Genomic DNA, 21537 nt, shown 5'->3' with positions numbered 1-21537 from the left:
CCTCCTCTTTCTCCTTCTACTCCTCTTTCTCCCTCTACTCCTTCTCCTTTTTATCTTTCTTCTCATTATTCTTCTCCTCTTTCTACTTTTTGTCCTTCCCCTTCTCCTGTTCCCCTTCTTTCTCCTTCTTCTTCTCCTCCTTTCCCTTTTCCTTCTTTCCCTCCCTTTTCTCCTTTTCCTTCTTCTCCTCCCTTTCCCCCTTCTACTCCCCTTTCTCCTTCTTCTACTCCTTTTTCTCCTTCTCCTCCTCTTTCTCCTTCTCTTCTTTCCCCTTTTTTCTTCTCATTCTCCTCTTCTTTCTGCTTCTTCTTCTTCTTCTCCTCCTCCTTCTTCCCCCTTCTCCTTTTCCACCACCCTCTCCTTCTCCCTTTGCTGTTTTTCCTCCCTTTTCCCCTTCTCATTTTCCTTCTACTACTTCTTCTCCTCTTTCTTTTCTCCGCTTTCTCCTTCTCCTTTACCTCATTCTGCTTCTTCTCCTCCTCCTTTTTTCTCCTTCTACTTTTCCTCCACCTTCTCCTTCTCCCTTTCCTGCTTCTCCTCCCCTTTTCCCTTCTCATTTTCCTTCTACTACTTCTTCTCATCTTTCTCCTCCTCCTTTACCTCATTCTCCTTCTTCTCCTCCTCCTTTTTCTCCTTCTTCTATTTATCCTTCTCCTCTCAATTTTTACTCGCCTACAGCACATGCAATGAATAGGACACACATTTCAGAAATAACAATTCTTGGGTTTGGAAATCTTCAAGATTTTAAGTATTTTATTTTCTTATTATTCTTAATCATCTACCTGTGCACAGTAACTGGAAATGCTGTCATTATTTTATTGGTGTCGACAAATTATCGTCTTCAATCACCAATGTACATTTTTCTGGGCAACTTGTCCTTCTCCGATATCCTGCTAAGCACAAACATAGCCCCTAGCATGCTCAATGCAACAATATTAGGGGTTAGCACTGTGTCCCTTAGAAGCTGTATTGTGCAGTATTTAGTGTACGGAGGTTCAGCATGCATGGAGTGTCTTCTGCTCACCGTTATGTCCTATGACCGCTACCTGGCCATATGTAATCCCTTGCACTACACCACAATTATGGACCTTAAACTTTGTTTATATCTGGTTTTATGTTCCTGGTTATTGGGATTTACTGCAACACTCATCCCAGTATTGATCATGCAAACCTTGTGGTTCTGTGGTCCCAATGTTATTGACCATTTTTTCTGTGATTTTGTTCCTCTCCTGGAATTATCTTGCTCAGATGTAACTGTAGCAAAGTATGTGGTATTTGCCCTATCCAGTCTAGCAACAGTTCTTCCATTCAGTTTCATCACCTTCACGTATGTCTGCATTTTTTTGACCATCTTGAGGATTACTTCAGTCACCGGAAGACAGAAAACTTTCTCCACTTGTAGTTCCCACCTTGCCATTGTATGTATCTATTATGGTGCACTGTTTGTCATGTATGCGGTGCCCTCAGGACAGCAATCTGTGGCCATAGAAAAGGTAGTTTCGCTGATGTACACTGTAGTCACCCCATTACTGAACCCCATAATCTACAGCTTGAGGAACCAAGAGATCAAGTTGGCCATACAGAAATACCTATCTGTGTATAAGACAAGCTATAGAAATTAATTAGGGTTAAAAAGGCATTCCAGTCATACCCTAACTAAGCCTAAATCTATTTTCATGGAATGCATTAAGGTGAAAAAACATTTACCTTTTCAACCCCTTTAAGGTTGACGGGGTCCAGTGAGGGCTCTTTAGGCATTGGGGTGATATGTGCATGCTTTAGAGGGGAAGGGAAGGTACCAGTAAAGCAGGGGTGGCCAACAAATGGCCCGGGGGCCACATGTGGCCTGCGGAGCCCTCTAATGTGGCCCGCGACCTCCTGCTCTGAAATAGCGGCTTAGCAAGTCCAGATCGCAGGTTGCCAACCAGCCATACCACAGCATTAGTGTTGTGAATGAAGCTAGTGGTAGAGGAAGAAAGCCCCATAATGCGATGCTTCCTGTACAGCACTGGCTTTTGCCACAGGCGGAGTCTATGGCAAAGTTTAGCTGACCCGCAAGATAGACACAGGTGCACTACGCTGAACCTGCAGTGTGCGTAAACCACAGTAAATCGTGTGATAAGGGTTTAGGACTGTTTTCACACTGATTAGCCCGACCCAATTGGACCCTCAATTCACCTCTATAGAGCAGCAGACGAAACAGACTTTTGTCCTCTTACGCCTGCCTACTTCCAATCCGATCTGCTAAAAAAAACTGAAGGGAATTTGTCCCCTTCCATCTGGGTGGATCGAATCAGGGGGCCTATAGAATAGTCGTGACTTATCATCCGCCTGCTCCACTCATTGTGGCCCACGACTGGTTACCAAGTTGCTTAAGTGGCCCACGCTCTTCAAAAGGTTGGGCACCCCTGCAGTAGAGAGTCAAGCCTCGTACACACGACCGGTTTTCCTGCCAGGGAAACTGGCAGGAGAGCCTTTGTCTAGGAAAACCGGCTGTGTGTATGCTTCCTTGCAGTTATCTCAACAGGAAAACTGCCGGGAGTCCCGGCGGGAAAATAGAGAACCTGCTATCTATTTTCCCACCGGGGTTTTAAACCCAGCAGTTTTCCTATGGGGAAACACTGTGAGGGAGCATACACATGGCCGGGATTCCCGGCCAAAGCTCTCCCTGCAGTTTTCCCGTCGGGAATCCCGGTCGTGTGTACAGGGCTAAAGAGATTGAATACGTGAGAGATCATAGGATCGAAGAAGAGGATGATAAAACAACACCAAACTTTGGTACATTAGATTTTGTATAGGAAAAAGTTTTAAAGCCACTGCAGGTAATTACTTTAGTGTTATCCATTTGGAAAAGAGAAACGAGGGAAGGGGATTATTGCGGTGCTAAAACAACTCAATACAAGATTTTTTTCTTAAAATAGAAAATGTTATTACATTATATTTTTAAAACACATATATAATTCACATAGTTGTTGAACAAACAGAGAGAGGAGCATATAGAATATACCGGTAGCCGAGATGATATTGACTTTTTTATACAAAGGCAGGTCAGATCTTCCCTACAGTTTCACCAAGACATTGGCTTCTTCAGGGGAATAGGACGTGACCCAAGTAATTATAGCTCTATAAAAAGAAAAGGAAATGTAAGACAATATAGATACACAGGAATAATATAATTTTAGACATGGTGCACAATATTGGATACTTGGGCAAGAAGGTACTAGTAGTCCCATCTCACTCCCCAATCCCCTTCCCAACATCAAATAGTGAGAATAAAACCCCACTATCCCAAAATGATCACCCAACCTACCCTAGTGCCCCCACGGAGCAGGGTCAGCACGGAAGAGGTCCCAGAGATGGCAAGCCAACACAACTGCAGTGTGGCTGCAGAGGGCGGAAAGGAGATCAATAAAAACTACAAAAATAAATAATATTAAATGGTGACAAAAACCTCTCATAGAGCCCATATCTGTCCCATAAATAGAGCTAAAAAGCCTCAATACATGTATATTTATGGAACAGATATGGGCTCTATGAGAGTTATTTTTCTCTATTTAATATTATTTATTTTTGTAGTTTTTATTGATCTCCTTTCCGCCCTCTGCCATCACACTGCGGTTGTGTTGGCTTGCCGTCTCTGGGACTAGGGTAGGTTGGGTGATTGTTTTGGGGTAGTGGGGTTTTATTCACAAATTATATTATTCCTGTGTATCTATATTGTCTTACATTTCCTTTTCTTTTTATAGAGCTGTAATTACTCACGTCCTATTCCCCTGAAGAAGCCAATGTCTTGGCGAAACATGCAGGGAAGACCTGACCTGCCTTTGCATAAAAAAGCCAATATCATCTTGGCTACCAGTACATTCTATATGCTCCTCTCTCTGTTTTTTCAACTACATGAATTTTGAATTATATATGTGTTTTAAAAATATAATGTCATAAAAATTAAAATTTGTAGAACAAAATCCTGTATTGAGTTGTTTTGGCACCGCAATAATCCCCTTCCCTTGTTCCTCTTTTCTAAACACATTTTTTGGGATGAGGTGCCTTTTCTAATAAGGACATATCAGCCGAGTTTTCTACCTTAGTGTTATCCATGAATAATTTCTCTAGAATTATTGTTCTGCGTGGTGATATTTTCTAGCAAAAAAATACTGATTTTAAATTGTAAGCAATGTCAGAAAAAGGTCTGGTCTTCAAGTGGTAAGAAACCATGGTCTATTAGAGGTCTCACTTGCCTTCCATTGAAGCTAATAGAGTCCAGGTCACACTTCATTAGCTTCATCCCTTGGTCACAGCAGCTGGAAAATATGACACACACACGAAAGCGGAAATTATGTTATACATGTCACTTCCCTGTTCTTTGCAACTAGGGGAGATCAGCAAATGGATCTAGCCTTGCCTCCCTAACCTCCACCCAGTGACACCCGAAATGTGGGTCATGGGATGCAGGTGGGACAGTGGAGATCAAGCAGCATTGCAGGGGAATCACGTGGGGGGGGCACAGTTTAACCACCCATTTAGTTCCATCCGAAAGCAGAAAGGGTTAGGTCAACTGAAGTCAGGTGACAGATGCACACAGTTGGGTCAGGAGTGCACCGCTATGATAGTGGACCCCACGGCTGACTGCTGCGGTTGGAACCCTGGGTGATGCAGGAAGGCATGTGCACTGGGGCGCCAACACGGATCCCACAGGGAGCTAGAACATGAGATCCCCCAGGCATGGAGTCTAAGAGCCAGCTGGTGTTCACCAGAGCCTCTAGTGGTGAGGATGGACTTCGCTGCCGCTGACTCCAGGTCGCAGCCCCTGGGGCCCTCAGCTTATGCTCACGGTAGGCTATAGGAGGATAAGCAAAAGGTCGGGTCAACAAGCAAACAAGGATAAACGGTGAACAAGCCAAAGGTCAAAGGTCACAAGCAGGCAGGGATAGTCAAAAACGCACCAAAGGTCAGGGTCACAAGTAAGCAGGGATGGTCGGAAACACGGCAAGATCAGTAACAGAGACAAACGTAGAGCATGCGGCAATCAGGAAACAGGAAACCAAACACACAATATTGCACAGCAAGGCAGGCTTGGAGAACACAGTGTTATATAGTGGTTCCTGTTGAGGCTAATGTGGAGCCACACTAAGGGAAGATTACTTAACCATGCAGGTGTGAGAGAGCAAGCCCTAAGGCTGATACACAGACAAGGTAAGAGACAGACAGGTCATGAGGGTATTACTGCAAGATAATGACAGAAAGCCAGCTTGTGGAGAGTGTGTAACCCCACCTACTGCCACCAATGTATGACATATGTTGATGGATTTAAAGGGGTTCAAGAAGGTCCACTTCGGCATAATATTTATTCCTTCGTGCTGATTGCATTCACTTCAAATAGATGAGATAAACATACATTATTTATTTGAATATAATCAAACAATCAAGTTTACATTGAGAGGCATATAAATAAAAGCTGCAGACCAATGAAGCCACAGTAGACTTGTCTATACGTCCCCGCATATGTAGCTATCTGTTCAGTAGATTTGTCCATCTGCAACCAAAGCAGTTCATAAGGTTTTTGGTCCTCTATATATAGCAGGTGTTACTTAGACTTGGACTTCCCACTGAAGAATGTGCTCTAAACCAGTGTTTTTCAACTCCAGTCCTCGGGTCACACCAACAGGTCATGTTTTCAGGATTTCCCTCTGGCTGTGGTAATTACTAAGGCAGTGAAACTGATCAAATCACCTGTGCAAAATTATGGAAAGCCTGAAAACATGACCTGTTGGTGTGCCTTGAGGACTGGAGTTGGGAAACACTGCTCTAAACAATATTAAAACACACCACTGATTGTTAATGAGGACATATAAATGAAAGCATCAAATCTATCTCATTTTTAATAATGACCTTTATAGGGTGGATATTTTCAGGTTCACGGTGGCAAGAGGTCATCTGCCAAACATCTAGAAGTGTGACTGGTAGATTAGAGAACATAGCCCTCATCAAAGTGTCCAGCTGTAATGATAACCAGTCACTTCCATGGTAAAACCCATAGCCAGTGTTGGCCGATTTGATGATAATCTTTGTTTCGGGGCTGCGTTCTAACAGTCGTACTACTGCTTCTCGAATGTGATATAACCTATTGATGTACACTCCAACAGGGTAAGTAACAAAGTGACTCCAGCATGTTATCACGATGACCATCCCTTTCCGGTTCCCCAATGTATCCAATTCCGAAGCAATGTAGCGTAGTTCATGTATTCCAGTACGTTCCATCCGTACAGGTTTCTGGTGGGCTCTCCACTGGACCAAATAATTAAATTCTGCATCTGTGGCTATAATTGGACCTGTATTATGTTTTGTATGAAGTTCGATCTTCTTCAGAGCTAAAATTTTGGAAATAAAATGCAAGGTAAAATTAACAACTTAATCGAAATTAAGATAATGTCTAAATGTACACTATGGGCTAGATTCAGAAAGACTTACGACGGGCGTATCAGTAGATACGCCGTCGTAAGTCCGAATCCACGCCGTCGTATCTTTAAGCGTATCCTCAAATTGAGATACGCTTAAATGTTGCTAAGATACGACCGGCGTAAGTCTCCGACGCCGTCGTATCTTAGTTGCATATTTACGCTGGCCGCTAGGGGCGTGTACGTCAATTTACGCCGAGAATATGTAAATAACGTAGATACGCCTATTCACTAACCTACGCTTGCCCGTCGCATGTAAGATACGCCATTTACGTAAGGCATTTTCAGGCGTAAAGATAAACCACCAAAAAGATGGCACAGCCAATGTTAAGTATGGACGTCGGATCAGCGTTGAATATTCCACGTTTTACGTCGTTTGCATAAATCGTCCGTGAATGGGGCTGGGCGTAAGTTACATTCACGTCGAAAGCATTGAGTATTTGCGACGTAAGTTTGAGCATGCGCACTGGGATACGTCCACGGACGGCGCATGCGCCGTTCGTTAGGCGCGTCATTTACGTGAGGTCACAATTCATTAGCATACAACAAGCCCGCTACAGCCTACTTTGAATTACGCGCGCTTACGCCGGCCCATTTACGCTACGCCGCCGTAACTTAGGACGCAAGTTCTTTGTGAATACTGTACTTGCCTCTCTAACTTACGGCCTAAAGAAGCGCCGCCGTACGTGAATCTACCCCTATATTGTCAAAAATACTGGGATGCCTGCCTTTACACACACATGAAATTGAATGGCATCCCAGTCTTAGTCCGTAGGGTTCAATATTGAGTTGGCACCCCCTTTTCAGCTTTAACAGCTTCAGCTCTTCTGGGAAGGCTGTCCACAAGGTTTAAGAGTGTGTCTATGGGAACGCTTGACCATTCTTCCAGAAGCGCATTTGTGAGGTCAGTCACTGATGTTGGAGGAGAAGGTCTGGCTTGCAGTCTCCACTCTAATTCATCCCAATGGTGTTATATTGGGTTGAGGTCAGTTCTTCCACCCCAAATTTGTTCATCCATGTCTTTGTGGACCTTGCAATGGTGTGCAGTGATGTTGGAAAAGGAAGGGGCCATCAACAAACTGTTCCAACAAAGTTGAGAGCATGAAATTGTCCAAAATGTCTTGGTACGCTGACACCTTAAGAGTTCCCTTCACTGCAACTAAGGGGCCAAGCCAAACCCCTGAAAAACAACCCCACACCATAATCCCCCCTCCACCAAATGATTTGGACATGTGCACAAAGAAATGTCCATAAGGACATGGATAAGTGAGTTTGGGGTGGAGGAACTTGTCTGGCCTCCACAGAGTCCTGACCTTAACCCGATTGAACACCTTTGGGGTGAATTTGAGCGGAGACTGCGAGCCGGGCCTTCTCATGCGAATTCAGTGCCTGACCTCACAGATGCGCTTCTGGAAGAACGGTCAAACATTCCAATAGACACACTACTAAACCTTGCCAGAAGAGTTGAAGCTGTTATAGCTGCAAAGGGTGGGCCAACTCAATACTGAACCCTACGGACGAAGACTGGGATACTATTAAAGTTCATGTAATGGCAGGTGTCACAATACATTTGACAATATTGTGCATCGCTATGCAAATCTTTTTTTTTTTTTTTTTTCTGTAGAGAAAGACTGGAACCAACATTAAAGTATAACTAAAGGCAAAACCTTTTTTTTTTTTTTCATTTTGAATAGAGTCGGGAGGGATTAGAGCACGTGTCTCTCTATGTGTGCTGTTACCATTATTATTGAATGTGAAAGTAAAAGAAAATCAAAAATGTTGTGTTGTCCCCAGAAAAGTAATAGATAGGAAATCTTCCAATGGGGAACACCAGTTCTGGTGCTCACTAGGAATGAGCGGAACACCACCCGGTTCGGTTCACACCGGAAATTGCAAACAGGCAAAAAATGTGTTCGAACACCGTTAAAGTTTATGGGACACGAACATAAAAAATTAAAAGTGCTCATTTTAAAGGCTTATATGCATAGTATTGTCATACAAAGTGTTTGGGGACCTTGGTCCTGCCCCAGGGGACATGTATCAATGCAAAAAAAAAAGGTTAAAAATAGCTGTTTTTTCGGGAGCAGTGATTTTAATAATGCTTAAAGTGAAACAGTAAAAGTGAAATATTCCTTTAAATTTCGTACCTGGGGGTGTCTATAGTATGCCTGTTAAGTGGCAAATTTTTCCCGTGTTTAGAACAGTCCCGCAGCAAAATTACATTTGTAAAGGAAAAAAGTAATTTAAAACTGCTCGCGGCTATAATGAAAAAGTAATTGAAAAAAACGGCATGGGTTCCTCCCAGTCCATTATCAGGCCCTTCGGGTCTGTTATGAATATTAAGGGGAACCCAAACCAAAATTTAAAAAAACAATTGCGTGGGGGTCCCACAAAATAACATACCAGGCCCTTCAGGTCTGGTGTGAATATTAAGGGGAACCCTGCGCCAAAATAAAAAAAAATGCCGTAGGGTCCCACTCAAAATCCATACCAGACCCTTCAGGTCTGGTATGGCTTTTAAGGGGAACCCCATGCCAAAATAAATAAAAATAGCATAGGGGTCCCTCCCTCCAAAACCATACCAGGCCCCTATACAAGCACGCAACCTGGCAGGCCGCAGGAAAAGAGGGGGGAAGAGAGAGCGCCCCCCTCAACATAGGGGGGTGCTTAGGAGTCACCCCCAAAGCACCTTGTCCCTATGTTGATGGGAACAAGGGCCCCATCCCCACAACCCTTTCCTGGTGGTTGTGGGGGTCTGCGTGTGGGGGGTTTATTGGAATCTGGAAGCTCCTTTAACAAGGGGACCCCCAGATCCCGACCCCCCCTATATGAATTGGTTAATGGGGTACATTGTACCCCTACCATTTTACCCAAAAAAGTGTAAACCTCATAGAAGGTTTCCGTCAAATGACACTACACCCGCCGTGACAGCTCTTAAATAGCTAAGGACGGGGCCACCCATGACGTACACGGGTGACCTCGCCCCCCTCTGACACCACGGGGGTTTCCTGCGGTTTCCTCGTGGCATCAGATGGGGGCGGGGTTATTCATTTTTTATGAATTGGTCTTTATTTTCTGCTTGCAATAATTTATGCAAATGAGTAACATGATACCCTTACCTCAGTGAATTGACCCCAAAATCACTAGGACAGGCAGCAAAGGGAAATCTTCCCAACAGGACGGCAATAACAATAAATACCTGATAGGGTTTCTACTTATTCCCTGTCATGTAACATACTTGGTATGAAAGCCACAAGGTATTCCCACCACTGTCGCATTGTAGAGTCTCCGAACATGTAGACCATCTTCCCAGCAAGGCATTTTGTTGCCAAAGTATGATTATCAAACTGTTTATTGGAGCAGACCAGAGATTTCCAGACATCTTGGTAATAGAATCCTGAGGGGTTTGGGTTCTTTAGCCCAGCGATACATGCAACATTTGTACCTAGAGAAAAATATTAACAATCACCTTTCTCATGATGCCATTAACACCAAATCTGTATTCTTAATTATGGATAATTATTATCTGCAATAATATTTTATTATGAGTAGTCACAAAATTAATGAATCAATCAATCAATCATCAATCTGAAGCAATCTGAATATTTTGTCTTAAAGTGGAATTTTAGTCAGAAAACATTAAAAATATTGTTGAAAATCGAGTATTACACTGTCTCACCCTGCTTAGCTGCTCTCCATTTTTGGCATTGTGCGGAAAATCAGAACCACTAGAGGCAAATCTACTGACAGCCTAAAGATCTACTGCTGCTCAGGGACTATGGGCTTCAGCAAAATGGCTGCCTCCAGCAAGAAGAAACAAAAACAATGCTGGAGGCAATTTACAGAATTTTGGTAGTATAATTATTAACGTGGAATCCTTGCTAAAGAACGTTATTTTTTATCAAGCTGTTATGGGTAAAGTTCCACTTTAAATGATTATAATATTCTTGTTTTGCTTTACTAATGACTCAATTGTCTCCATTATTAAAGGCTAAGTTCACATTTTGACATACTATGTTTGCTCAAATTGCATTTGTTGTCCCTTTTTCTGGGCCGTGGTTGATGCTTGGATGTACCTGCTTTTAATCTTCAATAGACTAGTACACGTCTCTTCCTTGTACTCCACTCAGCACCATGCACACAAAAAACTAAATATAGTGGCCCAGATTCACAAAGCACTTACACCGACGTATATAAAGTTACGCCAACGTAAGTGTAAATGTGTGCAGTCGTATCTGTGCGCAAGACCCACAAACAGAGATAAGCCTAAAAATAGGCTTCACCCTCCTGACGTAGCTTGCTTACGCCGGCGTAGAGTGGGCGCACATTTAGGCTGGGCGCATAGTGCCGCTCCCATTGATTAGCTGTTCAAACATGCAAATGAGGGAAATACGGCGATTCACGAACCTGCCGCAGGCTATGAGAGGTGCGCGTTAGTTGTACGTCCGGCGTAAAGTTATGCCCCATAAAAGAGGTGCAACCCAGTAGCAGACATGCAAAGGTCTGCACCAAGAAACACAAGCCGGCGCATTTTACGCTGGACGTGTGTCTGGCTAGGCGCAGGTAACGTTCACGGCATACGCAGTGATCCGGCGTATCTTAGGCAGTTGTTCCGACGTGGTTGTGAGCAGGCGCAGGGGGATGCGTCCACGTTACGGCGCATGCGCAGTTCGTTATAAGTACTTGTCTGGCGCTCGGCCCATCATTTGCATGGGGTCACGCCTCATTTGCATGGGTCATGCCCACTTCCACCTACGCGTGCATGCGCCTTTGATACCCACTCCACGCTGGCGCAGCGTTGGGAGCACTGGCTTTCTGAATTCCATGCTTGCCTCTCTGTGCTGCAAATGGCGTAGCGTACATGGGTTACTCTACGGCGGCGTAATGTGCGCCGTGCTCTCTGTGAATCTGGGCCATTGTTTATTAGGGCTTAATTCCGTGATTAATCGTTAATTTCTTTGATCGATCAAATTAATTTTGATCGGGACGATCTCGCCCATAGGAAAGGCCGCGGCTTCGGCCTAGCTCCAGAGCCGCTGCCATCTTGGTACACCCGGGGCCGGCCTAGTAGTGGCACAAGCAGGGAGATGTGGACAGTATGGGGCAAGATGTGGACATTACGGGGGGAGATGTGGACATTAGGGGGAGATGTGGACATTACGATATGTGGGGAGATGTGGACATTACGATATGTGGGGAGATGTGGACATTACAGGGGAGATGTGGATATTACAGTATGGGGGGAGATGTGGATATTACAGTATGGGGGGAGATGTGGACATTACAGTATGAAGGAGATGTGGATATTACAGTATGGGGGGAGATGTGGATATTGCAGTATGGGGGGAGATGTGGATATTGCAGTATAGGGGGAGATGTGGACATTGGGGGGAGATGTGGACATTACAGTATGGGGGAAGATGTGGATATTACAGTATGAGGGAGATGTGGACATTACAGTATGGGGGGAGATGTGGACATTACGGGGGAGATGTGGACATTACAGTATAGGGGGAGATGTGGATATTACAGGGGAGATGTGGATATTACGGGGGAGATGTGGACATTACAGTATAGGGGAGATGTGGATATTACAGTATGGGGGAGATGTGGATATTACGGGGGAGATGTGGACATTACAGTATGGGGGAGATGTGGATATTACAGTATGGGGGAGATGTGGATATTACAGTATGGGGGAGATGTGGATATTACAGTATGGGGGGAGATGTGGATATTACAGTATGGGGGGAGATGTTGATATTACAGTATGGGGGAGATGTGAATATTATGGGGGAGATGTGGACATTACAGTATGGGGGGGAGATGTGGATATTACAGTATGGGGGGAGATGTGGATATTACAGTATGGGGGGAGATGTGGATATTACAGTATGGGGGGAGATGTGGATATTACAGTATGGGGGGGAGATGTGGATATTGCAGTATGGGGGGAGATGTGGATATTGCAGTATGGGGGAGATGTGGATATTGCAGTATGGGGGGAGATGTGGACACTGGGGGGAGATGTGGACATTACAGTATGGGGGGAGATGTGGACATTACAGTATGGGGGAGATGTGGACATTACGGGGGAGATGTGGACATTACAGTATAGGGGGAGATGTGGATATTACAGTATAGGGGGAGATGTGGATATTACAGTATAGGGGGAGATGTGGATATTACAGTATGGGGGGAGATGTGGACATTACAGTATAGGGGGAGATGTGGATATTACAGTATGGGGGGAGATGTGGACATTACAGTATAGGGGGAGATGTGGATATTACAGTATGGGGGAGATGTGGATATTACGGGGGAGATGTGGACATTACAGTATGGGGGGAGATGTGGACATTATAGTATGGGGGGCAATGTAGATATTACAGTATGGGGGAGATGTGGATATTACAGTATGGGGGAGATGTGGACATTATGGGGGAGATGTGGATATTACAGTATGGGGGAGATGTGGACATTACGGGGGAGATGTGGACATTACGGGGGAGATGTGGACATTACAGTATGGGGGGAGATGTGGACATTACGGGGGAGATGTGGATATTACAGTATGGGGGAGATGTGGACATTACGGGGGAGATGTGGACATTACGGGGGAGATGTGGACATTACAGTATGGGGGGAGATGTGGATATTACAGTATGGGGGAAGCTGTGGACATTACGGGGGAGATGTGGACATTACAGTATGGGGGGAGATGTGGACATTACGGGGGAGATGTGGATATTACAGTATGGGGGAGATGTGGACATTACGGGGGAGATGTGGACATTACGGGGGAGATGTGGACATTACAGTATGGGGGGAGATGTGGATATTACAGTATGGGGGAAGCTGTGGACATTACGGGGGAGATGTGGACATTACAGTATGGGGGGAGATGTGGATATTACAGTATGGGGGAGATGTGGACATTACAGTGCCGACAGCTGCACATACTAAAGGCAAAAATCAAGATGAGAAGGCCGGCAATGCGGTGTGTTATGCTTATAAAAATCTTCTTAATTATAGATCCATCAGCAGTAAAGGTGTCTTTTGCACAAGAAATGTTGATTTGTTTCAGCCCGGGCTGAACATTTCTTGTGCATAGAATACCTTTTACTCCTGACGGATCTATAATAAAGAAGATTTTTATGAGATCTTTATGAGCATAACATATTGCGTTGCTGATCTTTTCATCTTGATTAAATTTTAAGAAATTAGCAATCGTCATAACATAATAGTTTAAACATTGTTTGGCACATGGTTCAAACAAGTTAGAATGTAAAAACACCTACCACTTGTGATATTCTTAGGTAAGACATTAAGTGACCCAAGGCTTGATGGGATTTCTTGGTCAATCAGTGACCTGAAAGGACAAAAAAAAAAAGTGCTTAACCTCCCTGGCGGTATGATTCTTTCAGAAAAAACATGCTAAAAGCGGTACCATTATTTGCAAGGAAATTTGGCGTTTTATATTGTAGGTCTGTAATTTTTAGAAATAACTCACTTAAATCTGACCAAGCAAGATTCTAATAGGCATCCCGTGTATTACATTTTTTTAAAAACAAAATTATAAATTATAATATAATAAATAATTATAAATAATTATAACAAATAATAATATAATTATAATAAAAATTATTCAATAATGTAATCAAATCAAAATCACTGAAATTTGCTCAGTTGCAGAATTGTCGCTGTCATTACTTTTATTTTTTTATGACGAATTTCCCCACAAATCGCTATCGCACAATTCTGCAAGTGATTATAATTTATTATCGCTGTTTTTTAGCTGATCTAAAACTATTTTTGACATAAAGGGACACTTTTGGTTGCTATGGACAATCTACAGTTTGCAGGGAGAAAAAAAGGTTTTTATTATATAAAATGACATGCAGGACACTGGGCAGACCACTAGGGACAGGGGGTGTGTGTTTTTTTTACATACAGTACTGTAATCTATAAGATTACAGTATACTGTGTGTATAGTGTTTGTTTACGTTTTTGAATTTGGCGCCGTTCTCCGTCCCCGTGCGTCGTAACGTCGCAGGGAACGGAGATCGGCGTCACACGGAGGCACTATGTGAATCGAGCGAGGTCCCGCTCGCTCACACAGCGCGGTGGCATCGCTGGATCCAGGGACAAGGTAAGTAAAAAGTGCCTGTGGATCTAGCGAGGCAAGCCCGAGACTGACACGGGGTTACCGATAGTAGCAAGAAAATCTAACCCCGTGTCAGTCTCGGGAAGACCGCCAGGGAGGTTAAAAGATGAAGTTTTGGTATTCATTTATTATTAAAGCTAATGCTATCTTATGACCAGAGCCCCCTAATCTTCCTGTATTTAATTGTATTGTAATTGTGCTGTCTCCCTTTAGCTAATAATACACTATATTATTGGGATGCTTGCCTTTACACGCACATGAACTTTAATATCACCCCAGTCTTAGTCCGTAGGGCTCAATATTGAGTTGGCCCATCCTATGCAGCTATAACAGATTCAACTCCTCTGGGAAGGCTATCTACAAGGTTTAGGAGTGTGTCTATGGGACTTTTTAACCATTCTTCCAGAAGTGTATTTGTGAGGTAATTTACTGATGTAGGAGAGACGGCCTGGCTTGCAGTCTCTGCTTTAATTCATCCCAAAGGTGTTCTATCGGGTTGAGGTCAGGCCAGTCAAGTTTCTCCACCCCAAATGTGCTCATCCATGTCTTTATGGACCTTACTTTGTGAACGGGTCCAAATCATTTGGTGGAGGGGGGATTATGGTGCGGGGTTGTTTTTCAGGGGTTGGGCTTGGCCCCTTAGTTCCAGTGAAGGGAACTCTTAAGGCATCAGCATATAAAGACATTTTGGAAACTGTCATGCTTCCAACTTTGTGGGAACTGTTTGGGGATGGCCCCTTCCTGTCCTAACATGACTGTCCAAAAGTGCACAAAGTAAGGTCCATAAATACATAGATGAGCAAGTTTTGGGTGGAAGAACTTTACTGGCCTGCACAATTCTGACCTCAACCCAATGAACACCTTTGGGATGAATTAGAGCGGAGACTGTGAGCCAGGCCTTCTCTTCCAACAATCCCATATACATACTCCTAAACCTTGTGGACAGCCTTCCCAGAAGAGTTGAAGCTGTTATAGCTGCAAAAGGTGGGCAAACTCAATATTGAACCCTACAGACTGAGGCTGGGATGCCATTAAAGTTCATGTGCATGTAAAGGTACAGTAGGCGTCCCAATACTCTTGACAATACAAAAGAAAGGCATGCCTGCTGAGTATTTTAGTCACTATATTAATTTAACGTATATACTCGAGTATAAGCCAACCTGAGTATAAGCCGAGGTACCTAATTGTACCACAACTAAATAGGAAAACGTATTGACTCTAGTATAAGCCTAGGGTGAGAAATTAAGCAGCTACTGTAAGCGTAAAAAGCGTCAACAATGCCCATTTGCAGCTTCACTGTGCCCAAACTCACTGTGACCATTGCAACCTCACTGTGCCCAACCTCACTGTGCCAAATGCAACCTCACTGTGCCCATTGCAACCTCACTGCCCCAACCTCACTGTGCCCATTGCAGCCTCACTGTGCCCGAGTTAGTGTACCTGAAATTATTGACAGGCTGTGGGCGTCCATTCATTGTTCAAAAGTCGCAGTCTCTTCACGGTCCCTTCCGTGATAGGGGTTTCTCAGCAGACACAGTTCCGCCTATCACGGACATTCTCCATTTCCCAGCAGACACTGTGTTCAGTGTTCCGCCAATCACGAACGTCCTTTCATCCTCGGACAAAAGGACGTCCGTGATTGGCGGAACACTGAACACAGTGTCTGCTGGGAAACTGAGTCTGAGGATGAGAGAACGTACGTGATAGGCGGAACTGTGTCTGCTGAGAAATGCCTATTACGGAAGGGACCAGGAGGAGACCGTAAATTTTAAACAATGGACGCCCGCAGCCTGTCAATCATTTCAGGTACGCTGACTCGAGTATAAGCCAAGGGGGGTATTTTTAGCCTTAAAAAAGGGGTGAAAAACTTGGCTTATACTCGAGTATATACGGTAGTTATTTCTCAATATTTCTAGTACACATAAGGAAAAAAAAAACCTGCTGTATTAACATGGACCAATTTCCAGCCTCTCATTCAGTATCCCCCATCAAGATCTGGAGTGCCACTATTTGCCCAAGGCAACTGCCGATGCCACCGTTACATTGGCTTACATATCTGGGAATCACTGGCCATGTGCGCAAAGGTGCAGGGGTAGTGGTGAGTGACATCACTGCTCTAATATAGTCACTGGCCATATTTGGTTAATAATGTCACTACTATAGCTGCCCTTTTGATATAGTTGAAGACAGCTTGGGGAGGCAAGAAGTATCATCCCGATTGGTCATGTGCTGGATCTGTCAGGTTTTTACTTTCGGACAAAAAACAAGATAATACGGCGCTAATATTTAAACCTGTGAAAAATATATATGTGAAATATATCTTAAAAAGTTGAATGCAACATTCATAAAAATAAATGTAAAATAAATGACCAAAAGAATGATCAAAAATTTGATAAAAGAATTGACAATATGGTATTCAATGTGACAAATCCAACCATATAAATAAATGAAGTGACAAAGAAATAGTCCATAAAAAATCAGTGCAAATTAAGTCCAATTAAGGTGAGCATCTGTGATTAATCAGGAAAGGGATCCTCCACCAAAAAGGTCACCCAATGTGTGGGAAATGAAATCTCCTTACCAGAGACAAAGACCGGGCTTTCAACGGTCTAATTCAGCATAAGGATGTTTAAAGTCTTCCTTGAAAAGACTATTCCAGACACTGCTATGAATCACCAGTATTGATAACTCCAAAAGATAGAATCCCATTCAAATCCGCTCCAGTTAAACATTGGTGTTCATAAAAAATAAAGAATGGTAGGAAACCACATAGTGCATTACTGTGTAAACATTGAGCTTTAATAAAAACAGGTGTGCACTTACAGCAAAAACTTTGGAATCTCGCATGTGGGATATGGTATGGAAGGGATGGCGTTTCCTCAAGCCTCCGTTCGCTTCGTGTCTCCGTCCGTCGCGTGTCTCTCCCTCTAACGTGATGACGTCACTGTGGCTAAGCTCCTTCTACGCGTTTCGTCGCAATACGGACGTCTACGGGGATAGGCTGCCTGAGAGAACGTGATCACGAAGCTCATTATAAATAGCCTCATCCGCCATGATGGAAGAGGGCAAAATCAATGCGAGCTTATGGGAAAGAAAAAACGGAGCGTGCACGTGTTAATGTGCGACGCATAAACGAAGCTAATTGTGGGAAGAAATGTTAATATTCAGATAGATGCCATCTTGTGGACAAAAGGGAGTAAGACACGTGGACGGAAAAAACGAAGCAAAGGATACTATAGGAAACACCATCGCAGCTATCAATGACTTAACATCTCTTAATGAAAGTATGACATGCAAGGCCTGTACAACACATATCTCCTCTAAACATGCACAAATACATATATGTCATGAATCCTATATCTAATTACAAGATCATAAATTTCTTGATATATTTGAATTATATTTGTATATTGAAAACATTAGAAGATCAAGAAAAAAAAACAAAAATATGATAAAAATATTAAAAATATGTTAAAAACATTATTAAAAAGAAGATGGACATAAAAATATGAACTTAAAAAATGTGGACGGGAACAAAAACTAACTAAGCATTATTTAAAAAACAATTGATGTCCCAATCCACATTTAACCCATGAGGCCTATATGATCGCATATTGAAAATCCAGCGGGTCTCAAGCTGGGAGATAGTGCGCACTTTATTTGTACCCCTCCAGTGTGGACGTAATTTTTCCATAGGTAGAAACAATGTACCATCAATACTTTGGGCATGATGCTTCGCATAATGTTTAGATAAATTATGTTTAGAGAATCCTCTACCTATGTTACCTACATGTTCATTTAATCTAATATTAACAGCTCGTTTGGTTCGTCCTATGTATTGTTTTTTACAGGGACACTGTATTAAGTAAACCACATGGTCACTTGTACAGGTAATAAATGTCTCGATGTCATATATCTTAAGGGTCTGAGTAGATTGAAAAGTAGTAAGCTTACGTCCCTGAAATGCATTAATTTTGCAAATATTGCATTTTCGACATGGATAAAAACCCTTCATTTCTTGAAAAAAATTTACTACTTTAGGAGGATCTATTATATTTGGGGCAACTTTTAAACGTAATGATGGTGCTCCTCTAAAAATTACTATGGGTTTCTCTGGAATGATCGATCCCAATATCTGATCATTCTTTAAAACACCCCAATGTTTTCTTAAGATCTTTTTTACAGAGAAGTGTTGGTCAGAGAACCCAGTAATTAAAGCGAAGCTGAAAAAATCTTTATTATCAGTATCTGTCTTTTTTGTGGTTAAAAGCTGATCTCTATTTAAAGTACTGACAGTCAAAATAGTTTCATCAATACTGTCTTCTTTATAGCCTTTATCTAAGAATTTCTTCTTTATAATTTGGGCCTGTTGTTGAAAATCATGTAGGGAGGTACAATTGCGTCTAATTCTCTGGAATTGTCCCTTTGGGACAGCCTTAAGCCATTGTGAGTGATGGCAGCTCGTAGTAGGGATGTATGCATTGCGATCAGTTTCTTTAAAATGGGTCATAGTAGTTAATGTCTCATCTTTAGCAATGATAATAAGATCCAAAAAATTAATTGTGGATGCACTAATATCATATTTTAAAAAAATTCCTCGGTCATTAATATTTAAGCTGGATAAAAAACTATCAAGGGATGGGGTATCACCTTCCCAGATCACCAAAATGTCATCAATGTAACGTTTCCACAATTTGAGTTGACTTGGAGGGTTGACATCAATGACTTCTTTTTCCCAGAAAGACATGAACAAGTTTGCCACACTAGGGGCAAACTTGGCGCCCATTGCTACTCCGCATTTCTGTAAATAATAATCACCACCAAACCAAAAATAATTATGGCTGGTTGCAAACACCAAAAGGTTAGCAATAAAATCTCTTTGAATAACTGAAAGTGACTTATCTTGCTGTAAGTAAAAACGGACCGCCTCTAGGCCATGATGGTGTGAAATGACCGTGTACAATGAATTTACATCAGCAGTGGCCAATAAAAATCCATTCTTCCATTCACAATCTTTTAGTAAATTGATAACCTGGGTGGTATCACGTAAATAGGATGGGGTGGAGATAACCAATGGCTGTAAGAACTCATCTATATATTTGCCGATACGTGCCGTTATAGAGTCTAAACCACTTATGATCGGACGACCCGGTGGATTGGTGGTACTTTTATGCACCTTAGGCAGGTAATATATCACTGGTACTCTCGGTGCTGATGGAATTAAGTGAGCTTTTTCTTTTTTATTTAAAACACCCAGTGAGAAACCTTCATTTATTAAGGCCTGGAGTTCTTTCCTATATTTTACTGTTGGATTGTTGGCTAAAAGGCTGTAAGTGGTGGTGTCAGACAAAAGCCTATGCATTTCAGCTATGTAATCGCTTTTGTCCAAGACCACCACTCCACCACCCTTATCCGCTGGACGTACAACCAGATCATTACGTTTACAGATTTGTTTCAGTTGACTTTGAAATTCAAATGTATTTCTAGATCTGGGAACTTTCAGGTCCGCTATATCCTTTAAAACAAGCTCCTTAAAAGTCTGTAAAGAAGATGAAATAAAACCTGGTGGGTTATATAAAGAAGCATTTGCCAATTTGGTGTGTCTGGTTGGAACCACAACATCACCAATCGGCTCACTACTTGCTGATGGTAGAGAACCTGCTGGTGCACCTACATATGTAACCCGATTTTGGTCTCTAACTCCCATAGGGTTAAGAAGAAAATGCCTCTTAATGTTCAGTTTTCTAATTAGTTTGTGGGCATCTATGAAGGTCTCGAATTTGTCAAGAGTTCGTGGGGGAGCAAACTTTAAACCCTGACTGAGTAGGGCCTGCTCACCTTGTGAAAGTTGGGCCGAACTAAGGTTAAAGACTCCTGAAATATTTATCTCTTTCTTTTCTTTGGTCCTGACCCTCCTCCCCCCTCTGACACCCCTCTTTCTTCGTGAGGCCTTTTTGGTCTGTTGTTGTCCATGGGAAAAAAACGAGGTGACTGGTTCCTTTCATGCACTTGGGGTGTGTCATATTCACGTCTGAACCTTCTTGAATGGTCCAAATATTCTTCAGGGTGTCTAAAGGTACTAGATTCATCCACTGCGTCACTACCCCCATAATGCATAAGGGGGGCGAATCTGTTTTGGATTGGAACATGATTATTCCTAGGGGTATATCCATAATTCCGACCATTATGGTGCACCCCTCGTGTATCATGATGATCACGATCACGGCCAGAGTGAGTATACCCTTGGTAGCCTCTCAGTGGGGAATCATAAGCACCCTCATGGCTCACATGACCATAGAGGCCACGGTCATCGTCATAATACGAAGGCCTCCTCCTACGAGGTGGATGATGGTTTACACCTCCCCCATATTGACCCTCAAGTGTTTCTACCCGGGGTCTTAGTTTTTTTGATCTATTATGACCTTTTTTAGGTTTCACCGAGGTGTAGCCATTAGTGTGGGGGACGTTAGTGTGACCAGTTCCTCTTATACTGGAATTTGCACCAGAGCAGGATGGAATTTGTGTCGGAATAATGCCTTCTTGAGTAGCATTAATCTGATGGGACATAGAACCCGAGACAACTTCCATAGTTTCATCTATCTTAGCCTGCCATTTGAATACTAATTTATTAGAATAGTCAACAGAATCCCTGTTATACTTTTTCTTTTTCTTCAGTTTTTGTTCTTGATCCTCTTTTTCTAAAAAGATTTTCAGAGAGTTCGATTTAGTTTTATAAATTTCATCTTCTTTAAACGGAGTAAGCTTCTCATTGAGTTTGATCACCTCTTCATTGAGTGATCTTAATTTCCCCCGTTTTTTATCAATTAAAAATTGTAGGAATTTGGTCATGTGAGCCATGAGGGTGCTTATGATTCCCCACTGAGAGGCTACCAAGGGTATACTCACTCTGGCCGT

General features: G+C 42.8%; 2 protein-coding genes across 2 annotated transcripts in view; one reads left to right on the top strand and one right to left on the bottom strand.

Moving 5' to 3' along the window:
- The first annotated feature begins 694 nt into the window (after positions 1-694).
- Positions 695-1804, top strand: LOC120930982 (olfactory receptor 11A1-like). Its single transcript, XM_040342114.1, has one exon. The coding sequence runs from the start codon at positions 852-854 to the stop codon at positions 1620-1622; it is 771 nt and encodes a 256-aa protein (XP_040198048.1). The 5' UTR covers positions 695-851; the 3' UTR covers positions 1623-1804.
- A 3522-nt stretch (positions 1805-5326) lies between these two features.
- The window catches only part of LOC120933627 (NXPE family member 3-like), a 122274-nt gene continuing 106063 nt past the window's right edge, over positions 5327-21537 (bottom strand). Inside the window, exons 4-7 of the mRNA XM_040346937.1 lie at positions 13757-13827; positions 9694-9900; positions 5812-6368; positions 5327-5626 (exon numbers count right to left, since the gene is read on the bottom strand). Of these exons, the coding sequence (XP_040202871.1) occupies positions 5836-6368; positions 9694-9900; positions 13757-13827 (811 nt within the window). The 3' untranslated portion in view covers positions 5327-5626; positions 5812-5835. The remainder of the gene's footprint in view (positions 5627-5811; positions 6369-9693; positions 9901-13756; positions 13828-21537) is intronic.

The sequence above is a fragment of the Rana temporaria genome, chromosome 3 (genome assembly GCF_905171775.1).
Source record: "Rana temporaria chromosome 3, aRanTem1.1, whole genome shotgun sequence".
Classification (NCBI taxonomy): Eukaryota; Metazoa; Chordata; class Amphibia; order Anura; family Ranidae; genus Rana; species Rana temporaria.
The sequence above is the reverse complement of the archived record's forward strand: the minus strand, read 5'-3'. Positions and strand labels throughout refer to the sequence as shown.

Bases quoted from the DNA above. Each gene is read 5' to 3' on its own strand.
- LOC120930982 (XM_040342114.1), top strand. From the start codon at position 852: ATGTACATTTTTCTGGGCAACTTGTCCTTCTCCGATATCCTGCTAAGC.